Below are 14333 nucleotides of genomic sequence, written 5' to 3'. Positions count from 1 at the left end.
AGCTATATCAGGTTCTTGACCGATTTAAACCTTTCTTAGCACAGTTGTTGGAAGTCATAACAGAACACCGCATGCGAAATTTCAGCCAAAAAGGATCAAAATTGCGGCTTGCAGGTGCTCAAGCAGTCAAATCGGAGATCGGTTTATATGGGAGCTATATCAGGTTATCGAACGATTTAGACCGTATTTGGCACTGTTGTTGAAAGTAATACCGGAACATCACATACAAAATTTCAGCCAAATCGGATAAAATCCCCAACGACCTTCAGCATATGGACATATGCGGTGGTTCCTATGAAGTATTTGAGTTTGGTTTGTTAAACTTGATAAGAAAAAACAAGTAAAAAGGCATTAAGTTTGGCCGGGCCGAACTTTGGATACCCACCACCTCGGGTATATATGTAAACGCCCTTTCCCCCCAATCCGGTGAAAATTGGATTGGTCTAATGGATATAAGTCACTGTTTAATTTTGTAGATCAAAATATTGGTCTTTTTGGCAGATATATCCAATTATAAACCGATCTGAACCATATTAAGGTCGGATATCGTGAGGCTCAGAAAAACTCACTGTTTCAAATTTCAGCGAAATCGGGTAATAAATAAAACTTTTATGGGCTTCAGTACCCTTATCGGCAGATGGGTCTATATGACATCTATATCTGAATACAGTCCGATATGTACCATATTTAGGTCGGATATTAGGAGGCTAAAAATAACTCACTGTTTCAAATTTTAGCGAAATCGGTTAAAAAACAAAGCTTTTATGAACTTCAGGCCCTTTATCGGCAGATCGGTCTATATGACAGCTATATCTAAATATTGTCCGATCAGTACCGTATTTGGATCAGATGTTGGGAGGCTTACAACTGCGAACTATTCCAAATTTCAGCGAAATAGGATAAAAATCAAAACTTTTATGGCCTTCAGACATTTTATCGGGAGATCGGCCTATATGGCAGCTATATCTAAATATGGTCCGATCTGAACCATATTTAGGTCAGATATCGGTAGGTTTAAAATAGCCCACTATTTTAAATTCCAGTGAAATCGGGTAATATATATAGCTTTTATGACCTTCAGACCCTTTATCGGGAGATCGGTCTATTAGGCAGCTATATCTAAATATAGTCCGATCTGATCCATATTTACGTCAAATGTCGGGAGGCTTAAAATAACGCACAGTTTTAAATTTCAGCGAAATCGGGTAATTAGTAAAGCTTTTATGATCGGTCTATAAGGCAGCTATACCTAAATATAATCCGATCTGATCCATATTTGGGTCAGTTGTCTTGCTTTACTTACTTTAATTGGCTATGAGAGAATATTTGTTCCTCTAGCCGAACGTAGAATAGCGTTCCAAGCGCCTCGATCATCTGCGCTCATTCTAAAATCTCTGACACCAAGATTCGGGGTGTCTTCCACCACTTGATCTTTCCATCGGGCTTTTGGTCTTGCCGGTTTGCGTGTACCACCGTGTTTGCCTTTAAAAGACTTCTTTGCTGGAGCGACTTCATCCATTCTGACAACATGACCTAGCCAACGCAGCCGTTGCATTTTGATGCGTGTAACTATGCTATCGTCGTCATACAGCTCATACAGCTCGTGCTTCATATGTCGCCTATATTCTCCATTAACGCAAACTGGTCCATATTTTACGAAGAATCTTTCTCTCAAATACTCCAAGCACTGCCTCATCTGCTTTGACAAGTATTCATGCTTCAGAACCATATAACAGCACGGGTAGTATCAGTGTCTTGTATAATGTAATCTTCGTCTGTCGAGAGGTGGTCTTGTTTCTAAACTGCTGACTTAATCCAAAGTAGCATCTGTTTGCCAGTATTATTCTTCGCCTTATCTCAAAACTGGTGTCATTCGTTTCGGTTACGGCGATGCCGAGGTAGATAAAGTTACTGACTGTCTCAAAGTTGTGGTTCCCAACTTTCTCCATTTTCTTTATCTGCTCGGTTGTGCAAGGCTTTTTGAGAGTTGAAACCATCCATTTCGTCTTATCTCCATTTACCGCCAGACCCATTTTCATTGACTCTCTTTCGATTCTTTCAGGCTGTCTCCTTTTCGGAAACCTCGTTTGGTATTAAATGGTTCGGAGAGATTCTTTCCCATTCTTACTGAGGAACGCGTATTAGCAAGTGTCATCCTGCAGAGTCTTATTAATTTTGCAGGGATAAGGAGTATCGAAGGCGGCTTTGTAGTCAACAAAGAGATGGTAGGTGTTGATTTGTTCTTCTCGGGTCTTTTCCAGGATTTGGCGCAGTGTTAATATCTGGTCTAGGGTGGATTTCCCAGGTTTAAAGCCGCATTGATAGGGCCCAATTATGTCATTGACTTTAGGTTGTAATCCTTCACAAAGTACGCTCGAGTGTATCGAAGGGGAGGAGACTTATTCCTTTGTAGTTGGTACATTCCGTCTGTCTCCTTTCTTGTGTACGGGACATAGTATGCTGAGGGTCCAATCATCGGGTATGCGTTCTTCTAGCCAGATAGCGCAGATAAGTTGATGCATACGACTTTTCAGCGTGTCGCCTCCGGTCTTCAATAGTTCAGCGGGTAATCCGTCGGCTCCTGCTGCCTTGTTGTTCTTCCGTCACTCTGACTAGGAGGTAAACATTCTATACCATCATCAGGGATTGGTTCTGCGGTATCCTCTTCGCCGCCAACGTCGGACACTAGCAGTTGGGTTAAATGTTCTTTCCATATCCTCAGCATGTTATCTGCGTCAGTTGCCAGATTTCCTTCTTTGTCTCTGCAGGAGGATGTGCCTGCACCAAAGCCATCGGTTTGATGTTTAATTCTGTGGTAGAATTTCCGGACTTCATTCTGACTCCTGTACTTCTCAATTCGCTCACACTTACGTCTCTCCATTTCATTTTTCTTTCTGTCGAATAGACGTTTCTCCTCTCTCCTTTTCTCCCGATACCTCTCCTTCATCTAGCGCTGATTGCAGGGTTGCTCTATATGCCGCATTCTTGGCTTTAGTAGCATCTCGGCACTCTTGGTCGTACCATGGGTTTCTTGGAGGAGACTTCCGGTACCCAAATGCGGATTTGCCACTGCGCCATTATATCATCGGAACAAGGAGTGCTTTCATCAAGCAGTTGGGTCGGTCGAGTGGAGTATGCCGCTGCCATTTGTTGTGTGTGCAGCTTTTCAATGTACAGCTTCCGTGCAGATCGTACTTTCCTCGCCATGTTCAAACGGGTGCGAACTTTTGCTGCAACAAGGTAATGATCCGAATCTATATATACACGCTGGACGAATGCCTTCCATGTATCACAACGTGATCAATTTGGTTTCTTGTGTTTTGATCGGGTGACAGCTGTTGGATTTTAGTTATATACAGCCGCTATAAGAGCGATCTCCAGACTTAAAGTCTTAAGCCAATAAATTTCATCCTATTTCGATGAAATTTGGCACAGCGAGTTCTGGTACCCCTCTAAACCTTTTGGTGGAATATCGTCCAGATCGGAACATATTTGGATATAGCTGTTATATAGACCGATCTCCCGATATTTAATGTTGAGTCCATAAATAACGCATTTTTCAACCGGTTTTGATAAAATTTGAAACGGTGAGTTTTGATAGACCTCTACACCTTTGTGTCGAACATTGTTCAGATCGGACCATAGACCGATCTCTTTATATAGAGTAATGAGCCCATAAAAGAAGCAATTTTCATCTGATTTGGATTAAATTTGGAACAATGCGTTTTGGTACCCCTCTAAAACTTTTTGTTGAATACCCTCCATATCGGACCATATTTGGATATAGCTGCAATATAGACCGATCTCCAGATATAGAGTATCTGGAGATCGGTTCAATACTCTATATCGGGAGCTGCCATATAGACAACTATATGACAGCTATATCAAAATATAGTCCGATCTGGACGAAATGACTATATTTTTATTTTGAAATCTGGTGCTTATAACTACCATGTTTTTTGCCGCGGCGAAATCTTTGAGCCTCAACCCATTACTGGACTTTATCTCGTGGAGGCTAAATTTTCCGACTGTTGAACCAAAAATGTCTTCCTTTCCTATCTTTGCATTAAAATCTCCAAATACGATTTTAATATCGTGGTGGGGCAGCGGTCATATTCTCTCTCTAGGCGCTCGTAGAAAATATCCTTGGTCTGCTCGTCTTTGTCTTCCGTCGGGGCATGGGCACAAATAAGGCTGATGTTGGCTTTTATGCGGATGGCTTTTCATACACCGGAGTAAAGCTGGACACAAGGTGTTTCAGTCTCCGACTAACCACAAATTCTCAGCCAAATTCATGCCTCGTATTGTGGCAGCTGTAGTATAGTTCGTCACTGTTTGGTGTTGTAGTGATGCCATTCCCAGTCCATCGCACTTCCTGTAAGGCGGTAATATCTGCCTTGTACTTCTCTAATACATCCGCCAGCGCGTATACTACACCTTCTCTATACAGAGTGCGGACATTCAAGGTGCAGATCAGCAAATCATGGTCCTTTTTCGTTTGAGTGGGTCGTCAACGTTGTTTCCTTTGTTCCTTTGTCTCTCATAGTAGTTTTCATAGTTTTTCGGGTTCCGGTGGGTTACTGGCCCAGCGCCCCAACCGCATGGATTTTGTTGGATTGCACATGTATCCCCTGTTGTGGCGAGCCGCTTGCTCCAAGATCTGTCGCTCGCCTCCAGCCGCCCCTAACGTAGCAACAGACGCTGATGTTGGCCATTGGTTATTTGAAGGCGCCAATCACTCGCCTTGTCATCGCGAGCACCATTGGCACTCAGTACTTAATCAAGAGCCAGTGCCACCTGACTCCTCACTAAGACTCTCCTCTCGAAAATCGCTGACTGCCCGCGGACGCATTTGCAGCTACTCCGCATAAAAACGCAGCTTTCCACCATCCGCAACCTGTGGACGCCGCGCCCACCACAATGGACACCACACAAGTCGGAGCTCAAAGTTCCAGCCTGTGTGGGGCTCATAGTTATCCCGTTTCGGCCCGGATATGCTCACCGATTCTAAAAAGGGCAACACAAATTTGTTTTAATTTTTTGTTTTTGTTTTTATTTTTTATTTTGATTTTAATTTCGAACTTAGCTTAATTATTGTTATAAAACTAAGTAAAAGTAAAGCTAAAAATTATACAATGCCTTTCGTTAACATGAACGAGAACAAGTGGGAATTAAAGAAAGACAGCGAAAAAAAAAAATACTTAAAGTTGTATAAGAAATTGTTATAATTTAGATAGATATGCCAAGTATATCGAGAATGTTTTCACAAATACAGACTTAGTTAGATATTTATGTACAAAATAAACAAGAAAACATGAAACGAAAACAAAAATACATAGGAGTGTAGGGGAAACAATCGATAATGAACATAAGTAGTAGACTTAGTAGCTAGTAGGGCTAATTGGTGTTTTTTTTCTTCTTTCTTTCTTGTTTCGATAATGGCTTCTTTTTTGTTAGTCAAATAGTCAGTGTGCTGATTGATAGCTAGGAAAATCTCAATGTACTGGGCCAATGAAAATACTTTTTGTTTTTGTTTTTGTTTTGTTTCCTTTCGGTTCGGTTCGGTTGTTTTTTTTTCAACTAGTACGAGTACATCTGGCACTTTACTACAGTAGTGGCTTGTAGGCGTAAATGGTTTAACCAATTGTCGAGTAAAAATTTATTTTGTTTTTTTTAAATGGTATGCAATTTGGGGTTAACTACTATTTTCGTTTTTTTTTTTGTTTGTTTAATATTTACATAAATTTGTTTTTCAAACCTATTTTCTAAGACACAACTAGGATTTCATGTTTTTGTTTTTGTTTTGAGTAGAAAAAATACAAAGGACTTCCAAGAAACCTTATTCGCTCGCACGCTTGTTAAAATCGCTACAGATCTGCAAGACAAAAGAGAGGAGTTAGTGAATCGTTAATTGTTTTTTTTTTCCATAGGCTATAGGATCTTCCATAGGCTATAGGTTCTTACTCATGGTTTCTTGTTGTATATCCACCTTGTATGAGGGATTGTCATAGGCAGCATCACTCTTTCGTGGAGGTGTTATGGAAGCAGTTTGATGGACACGCCTTCTTGTTAATATTAGCAGTAATACTAGTGTCGACATAATGGCCAAAGCAGCCACTACCGAGACGACTACAAGAGGTCCATAGTAATCGCCTACGGGTTGATCAACCCCAGCATGTAGTAGTTTGCCTAGATAAAATAAAGCAGCAACATTAGTTGGAGTTTAAAAATTACAAAATATTCAATCATTAAGCTCATCTCGGAAGAGAAATTAACACATCATTAGGAAAATTATCCCCGCCCTAGCAGGTACACAAAATCAGAACTAACAAGTAAGAGAGTTCTAAGTTCGACCGGAACGAATCGTTTTATATGACAACTTTAACATGTTATGTACCGATTTGAACCATACTTAGCACAGTTGTTGGAAGTCATAAAGAAACACTTCATGCACAACTTCAGCCAAATCGAATAAGAATTGCGCCCTCTAGAGGCTTAAGAAGTCAAGATCCCATATCGGTTTATAGGGGAGCTATACCAGGTTATAGGCCGATGTGAAAAACTTCATGCTCAATTTCAGCCAAATCGGATTAGAATTGCACCCTCTAGTGGCTCAAGAAGCCAAGATCTAAGATCGATTTTTATGGCAGCTATATCAGGTTATATACCGATTTGAAGCATACTTGGCAAAGTTGTTGGTATTCATAAGGAAACACTTCATGCAAACTTTCAGCCAAATCGGATTAAAATTGCGCCCTCTAGTGGCTCAAGAAGTCAATATCCAAGATCGGTTTATATGGCAGCTATATCAAAACAAGGACCGATTTAAACCACACTTAGCACAGTAGTTGGAAGTCATAACGAAACAAATAATGCAAAATTTCAGCCTAATCGGATAAGAATTGCGTCCTCTAGAGGTCTAAGAAGCCAAGATCCAAGATCGATTTTTATGGCAGCTATATCAGGTTATATACCGATTTGAAGCATATTTGGCACAATTGATGGAAGTCATAACAAAACAGCACATGCAAAATTTCACCCAAATCGGATGTGGCTGAAGAAGTCAAGATCCAAGATCGGTTTTTATGGCAGCTATATCAGGTTATGTACCGATTTGAACCATACTTACCAAAGTTGTTGGAATTCATAACAAAACACTTCATGCATACTTTCAGCCAAGTCGTATACGAATTGCGCCCTCTATTGTCTCATGAAGTCAAAATCCAAGATCGGTTAATATGGCAGCTTAAGCAGGTTATGGACCGATTTGAACCATACGGACAACCACATGCAAAATTTCATCCAAATTGGACAAACATTGCGGCATCCAGGGGCTCAAAAAGTCAAATCGGGAGATCGGTTTATATGGGAGCTATATCAACACATGAACCGATATGGCCCATGGTCCGGACGGACGGACAGACATGGCTAGATCGACTCTGAACGTCTAGACGTTCAAGAATATGTATACGTTATGGGGTCTTAGACGAATATTTCGAGATGTTACAAATGGAGTGACTGGATTAGTACACCCCATCCAATGGTGGTATGTATAAAATTCTAAAACCCAGAAATTTGAGTTTGAGTATTTTTCGCTTGAATTTAGTAAACCCTGTCATACTGTATTAATGACACCGCTGAGGCTTGATTCAAGTGAACTTTTCTTAATTTTTTGTTTTTTGAGCGAGGTGGTGGGTACCTCGGATTATAACATCCGGTGAAAAATGCATAATTTATGCCCCCATAGCAGCAATATCGAAATATAAAAAATTCGGCGCGGACATTGAGTGGTCTAATAAGTACAAATCATTGTTGTAGAACAAAATATTAGTCTTTATATATATATATCCAAATAAAGGCCGAGCTAAACACGGATGTCGAAAAGCCTAACATAAATCACTGTGTAAAATTTGAGCGAAATCGGATTATGAATGCGCCTTTTATGGGGCTCAAGCTTTAAATCGAGAGATCGGTCTATATGTCAGCTACATCCAAATCAGCACGGGTCTAGGCCAAATTGAAGAAGGATGTCAAAAGACCTCACACAACTCGCTGTCCCAAATTTCGGCAAAATCGGACAATAAATGCGCCTTTCATGGGCCAAGACGAGAAGTCGGTCTGTATGGCAGCTACATCCAAATCAGCACAGATCTAGACCCAATTGCAGAAGGATATCGAAGGACCTAACACAACTCACTGTCCCAAATTTCGGCGAAATCGGATAACAAAATGCGGCTTTTATGGGCACAAGACCTTAAATCGAGAGATAGAATATGACACTTATATCCAAATCTGGACCGATCTGGGCCAAATCGAAGAAGAATGTCGATGGGCCTAACACAACTTACTGTCCCAAATTTTGGCAAAATCAGAAAATAAATGCGCCTTTAATGGGTTCAAACCCTGAAATCGGCGTATCTGTCTATATGGCAGCCATATTCAAATCTGGACCGATCTGGGCCAAATTGAAGGAGAATGTCAAAAATTTTGGCAAAATCGCACAATAAATGCGAGTTTTTGCGCCCAAGACCCGAAATAGATATATTGGTCCAAATGGCAGCTATATCCAAAACTAGACCTATCTTGGCCAAAATGCAGAAAGATGTCGAGGGGCCTAACACAACTCACTGTTCCAAATTTCAGCAAAATCGGATAATAAATGTGGCTCTTATGGGCCAAAGACATTAAATCGGCGGATCGGTCTATATGGGGGCTACATAAAAATTGAAATTGAAGAAGGATGTCAAAAGACCTCACACAACTCGATGTCCCAAATTTCCGCAAAATCGGACAATAAAGACGAGAAGTCGGTCTGTATGGCAGCTACATCCAAATCAGCACAGATCTAGACCCAATTGCAGAAGGATATCGAAGGACCTAACACAACTCACTGTCCCAAATTTCGGCGAAATCGGATAACAAAATGCGCCTTTTATGGGCCCAAGACCTTAAATCGAGAAATAGAATATGACACTTATATCCAAATCTGGACCGATCTGGGCCAAATCGAAGAAGAATGTCGATGGGCCTTACTTACTGTCCCAAATTTTGGCAAAATCAGAAAATAAATGCGCCTTTAATGGGTTCAAACCCTTAAATCGGCGTATCTGTCTATATGGCAGCCATATTCAAATCTGGACCGATCTGGGCCAAATTGAAGAAGAAAGTCAAAATTTATTGTGGCAAAATCGCACAATAAATGCGCCTTTTTGCGCCCAAGACCCGAAATAGATATATTGGTCCAAATGGCAGCTATATCCAAAACTAGACCTATCTTGGCCAAAATGCAGAAAGATGTCGAGGGGCCTAACACAACTCACTGTTCCAAATTTCAGCAAAATCGGATAATAAATGTGGCTCTTATGGGCCAAAGACATTAAGTCGGCGGATCGGTCTATATAGGGGCTACATAAAAATATAGTCCGATATAGCCCATCTTCGAACTTAACCTGCCTATGGACAAAAAAGAAAAGAATCTGTACATAGCTTCAGCTCAATATCTTTATTTTTGAAGACTGTAGCGTGATTTGAACAGACAAACGGAAAGACGGACGGACGGACGGACATGGCTAGATCGTCTTTATAGGGTCGAAAATGGATATTTCGGTGTGTGTTTTTGTGTGGGTTTAAAAATGTGTTAAAACTGCAAAACAAAGTTTGACACCATTATCCGGAAAAATCAATTATCCATAATGACCCCGGTCACGAGCATCCGGATAATCGAGATCCGACTGTATTTTATATGGCTTAGAAATTTATTCAGAAGTACATTCCGGTAATCAACGTAAGCTCCTATCTTGTTTTCATAGAATTTTACGTTACGTCTATGGTAATCGCTAGGCTATATAATTTTTAGATATCGGGTGGAGGCAGACCCTCCTCCTTACTCCAAAAACGCCACCCATATCTGAAAGTGTGTCATTTGATAAGGGTATCAAATGACAGGTATTGGAGCCAAGAAAACCAATATGGTATTAAAATTTTAAAATTTTCAATACTAATACAAACTTTAGTTGAGTATCGTTTTGAACAAGGGGCAGAGACATTTGGGTGGATCTGCTGTCTCCCCTAGTACTGCTCCATAATGTTGACTTTATTTTTGTAACACTTATGTTTTTGCATATAATGCAGAAAAGAGAAGGATTTTTTGCTGCTTTCTAAAAAAAATTCACAAAAATTTGTCGCCTTATTTTCTGCTACATTTGTTTGTGTCATAAAGGTTTCTTTATATTACCGAAAAATGTTTGTATCCTTTGGTAAGCAGTTAAAACTTTGAAGAAGAAAGTAAAAAAATAACATATGTATGTAGAATAGGTGAAGAATTGGTGAAGAAGTTCCTCTTTTAATGGTGTGGAGAAAAAATTTAGCCTACCTGTTTTACCGGGCACTGCATTGCCACCGGGCTTTGTTATAAAGTTGACCACATTGCTCTTCTTGATCTTGCCATTGGTCATGTAGACTTCGAGCCATAGACGATATTTGGTGCCTGGTTTCAAGTCCATTATCAGCGTACCCGTTGAGCTATCCCTCTTGGCCACCTTGAACACGCTGGAGTCCTCCTTGCCAGAATCACTTTGATAGATGGCCCGATAGATGTTGACATACTTGTCTTCGGGATAAGGTACACCACTCCAGGATACTTCGACACTTTGGGCCTTGATCTTAGTGACATTAACCATAACATCGAAAGCGAAGACATCAACTTTGGGACTTGTGCGCACCTTGATCATATGACCAGCCCTTATTTCAGCACCATGGCCAGGGAAGGGTATGTAGTAAAGACCAATTTCGTAGCCTGTGTCTGGCTGAAGATTTTCAATGGTGTACGAGGTCAATGAGCGATGCACCAACGGCGTCGACGAGTATATCATGCCGGTTAGTTCCTTGTATCTCAACTGAATGCCATCCACATAATCCAAGTGATCATCGGACAACTTCTTCCAAGTCAAATGCAGCCATGTCGAATTGGTTTCGCTGACATTGAGCTCGGGATCTTCGACGCTCTTGAAGATATCTTGGAAGTCCGGTCTATAGTCCGAGGGCGGTGGAGGTGGTGTAATGGTTCGGTCGGCGGGGGTTTTGACGGTGTAAATAGAACTTGTGGGCTGAGAGTTGAGATCTCTTAAAATCAAAGTAATTTTGATTTTGTACAAAGAGTTGGGCTCCAAACCGGGCAAATCGAATTCCATCTGAGAGGTGGCAATTAAGTCCTCCGGTGGAGCAAATATCTGTTGTTCCCACTTGGTGGTGTCGTTGCCTGGGCCATTGGTGTAACGCAATTCCACACGACCATGCAGATTCACATAGACTTGCGGCACGGTGAAGACAATGCGCACAGTTCGGGCATCTATGGCCTCCAATGTATGGACTTCAATATCGGGCTGTAGGTTATTGAATCCTAGGGAATATATGAAGAAGAAGTTAATAGGATACGGCAAGGGAATTTTCAAAATTATTTATTTATTTTTTTTTTTGGCATTTTATAAAGCTTCTACATCAAGGAATGGACTCATGGTTAATGTTAACCACCACCAACACCTGGCAAAGTATTACGGTGGGGGTTGCATGTGTGTTTGTGTGGGTGAGATAGGGACAAAAGCACTTTAACCGCATCGATTTTGATGGTTTTATTAGCTTGATGATGGTTTTTATTGCTTATTCTACACAAAGACTTTTAGTGTGGCATGCATTTAATGGGGTGCGAGACAGTACAGTAGAGAAAAAATGAAAGGTGGCTTAAAAATCAACCTGTTTGCTGCTTGGGTTTGGGGACAGCCCCATGTTCACTGGACTGTGTCACCAAACCATTGGAGGATGTGGTCGACGACTGGTGGCCATTCACGTTCGTATGTGTGGCTAGAGGGCCAACTCCGGGTAGTACAGGATAGCCGCCATAGGTCACCGGCTGGGGTTGGCCATCGACAATGGCTATGGCATGGGCGGGGGGCGGCGGCGGAAGACCACTGTGTACAATAGGCACATACTGAGGCTGACCCGGTTGATGACCTCCCGCCCCACTGGTGTTGGCGTGCACGAAGGGCCCTTGGCCCTGTTGAGCTCCAGCCGGATTAACATTTTGCTGTAAATGTTGCAGAATATGTTCGATTCTCACATGGGGTGGTAAATTTGCGTGGCCGCCCAACTTCGAACCCGGTACTCCCGCGCCAATGATATTGTAAAGATCTGACTGACTAGTGGGCGCCGGAGGTTTGCCTTGCGGTATGCCGTTCGGATTAAGGTCATATTGCTCGTAGGGATTGAAGGCGTCATTGTGATAGTATGGCCCATAAGGACCTTGAGGTCCCGGGTGTTGTGGTGCAAGATTTTGATTATAGTTCACACTGTCATAGGGCGATATGGCCACACCACCATGGGTCAAGTGAACCGGCACATAGCCAGGCCCAATGCCACCGACTGGATGGTGATGCGCCGGTATGTCATCCTCTTGTTCCTCGTGCACATCATACTTAACATCGTTCTGCTGGGGCTTTACGGCTGCAGGCTTTTTCACATGCTTATCCAGCTTTTCGTGTTTGTCATGCTTTTCCGTCTTGTAGTCAAAACCGAAGGGGCCACTTCCCGTTCCTATTGATCCTTTAGGAGGCTTGCCATCCAACGTTGGATAGAAGGCATTCGTTGGTTTCTTCTCCACTCCTTCCTTCGACACTCCGCCTGCAATGTCATTCTTTTTGGTGGCACTCTCCGACGATGAATCTGTGCCAGTTAGTGTTTTTGGTTTAATTTTTTTTTTTTTTTTCAATTTATGTACAATGCAAATTATTTTAATGAAGCGTATTTTTACGAAGATTTTTGTTTTTAGTGGTGGTGGATGAGTGCACAGTAAAAAAAAGAATGAAAAACATGAGTCATACAGAACACATCGGTCATGAGAAAGAAAAAAATCAAAAAAAAAAGAAATCATGAAAGCTGTTGGCATCATTAGATTAGTGTCTAAATACAATACTAAAATGTTTAAGTTATTAAAAAATTTAGAAAATTAGATTTTAGGAGATTGTAAGGTAGAGAAATGCAAAAAGACAATGCAAACAACAATTAGCGGAAATTAATGCGAATCAAACATTAACCGACATATTCACCAAACATTATGAAGCCTTAAAATAGGTATATTTGAACTAAAGGAAATATGTCAAATAAACCCATTTCAATTCTACAAAGTTTTGTCAATAAAACCTTCGACTTCGACTCTTCGGCCGAACAACTGTCAGAATGCATTATAAAAAAATTGGTGACGAAAAAAATGCGAATACATTCCGAAGAAGTGGTAGTGAGTTCTATAAGCAAAACATTGGCGACATGTCGCTGCGCCAATACAAATTTCGCTTTAATAAATTGCCACTGTATTTAAATGCCCACGAAATGGGCACCAATGCTGTCTCAGTTGTGTGTTGCTGTTTGACTTGTGTTTGTGTTCTGGCAAAGAATAGAACCCGTCGGATTTCGCAATAATTTAATAGGCATTTTCGATGCGAACGAAGTCAGCTTAAGGCCGTATGTTTATGAATTATAAATTAAAAGGGCGACACACAGCGGCAGAAAATGGAAACAAATTTTAAAAAATATGCCGGGTAGAGATGTATATTTTTAAAATTTTGAATGGTTATGGTTGTGTTGCCAGCGAAATTGTGTGCAAAATGTCAAGGCCCTAGAATGTCCGGGCGCCTTTTGGCAGGCCCCTAAAGTTGGTCACCCCGTTATTTCGAAAATTTGTTCTGTGGGGTCCGAAACCATCTTTGACCCTTTCAGGCAAAGAAGCGGCTTTTTATAGTAAATTTACATCTACAATAAATTTGGAGTTATGAACATACAATAGAGACCCATTTAAAACCATGTCCGATTTCACTTCTAGAGTTTCTGGAGGAGGCCGGCACCTCGTTGCCCTCACCACTATATACAAAGATTGGAATTTTCCCACAACTATTGAGTATTTGTACATAAACTGTTCAAGGTAGATCGATGTCGATTTATTGATCACTATTGATGTACTCATATATAGACTGTTTGGGTAGTCTTAATACTACATGGCCTGTGGTGAAAATAATGAAGGAAAAATGAAATCCTTTGAACCAAATGATAAAATGGAGGAGAATTGATGAAACGGCCGAGTGATACAAGACCAAAACTTTCAATTATAAAGTCAAACAAATCGGTCGATCTGAGCTCATGATAAGCCAGCCTCTCCTTTACATCGATCCATTTTTTGGGATTTTGTAAACGAACGAAACGTTTAGTCGACCAATGAAAGCTCTGCAAATTGATTTGTGATTACATGCTTGTTATTTCCATGAACACCCAAGTCCTAAGGCACGCCTTAC

The 14333-nt window shown here is 41.0% G+C and overlaps 1 protein-coding gene across 4 annotated transcripts in view; it reads right to left on the bottom strand.

Moving 5' to 3' along the window:
- Positions 1-5662: 5662 nt before the first annotated feature.
- Positions 5663-14333, bottom strand: part of LOC106095619 (putative epidermal cell surface receptor) — a 105465-nt gene continuing 96794 nt past the window's right edge. For 3 of the 4 annotated variants that reach the window (XM_059363583.1, XM_013262875.2, XM_013262878.2), the window contains 4 exons: positions 10373-11398; positions 10235-10270; positions 5965-6189; positions 5663-5875 (listed from right to left, as the gene is read on the bottom strand). In XM_059363583.1, the coding sequence (XP_059219566.1) occupies positions 5868-5875; positions 5965-6189; positions 10235-10270; positions 10373-11398 (1295 nt within the window). In that variant the 3' untranslated portion in view covers positions 5663-5867. The remainder of the gene's footprint in view (positions 5876-5964; positions 6190-10234; positions 10271-10372; positions 11399-14333) is intronic. The other variant, XM_013262877.2, reaches the window with a different exon arrangement.

Source organism: Stomoxys calcitrans, chromosome 2, assembly GCF_963082655.1.
Source record: "Stomoxys calcitrans chromosome 2, idStoCalc2.1, whole genome shotgun sequence".
Classification (NCBI taxonomy): Eukaryota; Metazoa; Arthropoda; class Insecta; order Diptera; family Muscidae; genus Stomoxys; species Stomoxys calcitrans.
The sequence above is the reverse complement of the archived record's forward strand: the minus strand, read 5'-3'. Positions and strand labels throughout refer to the sequence as shown.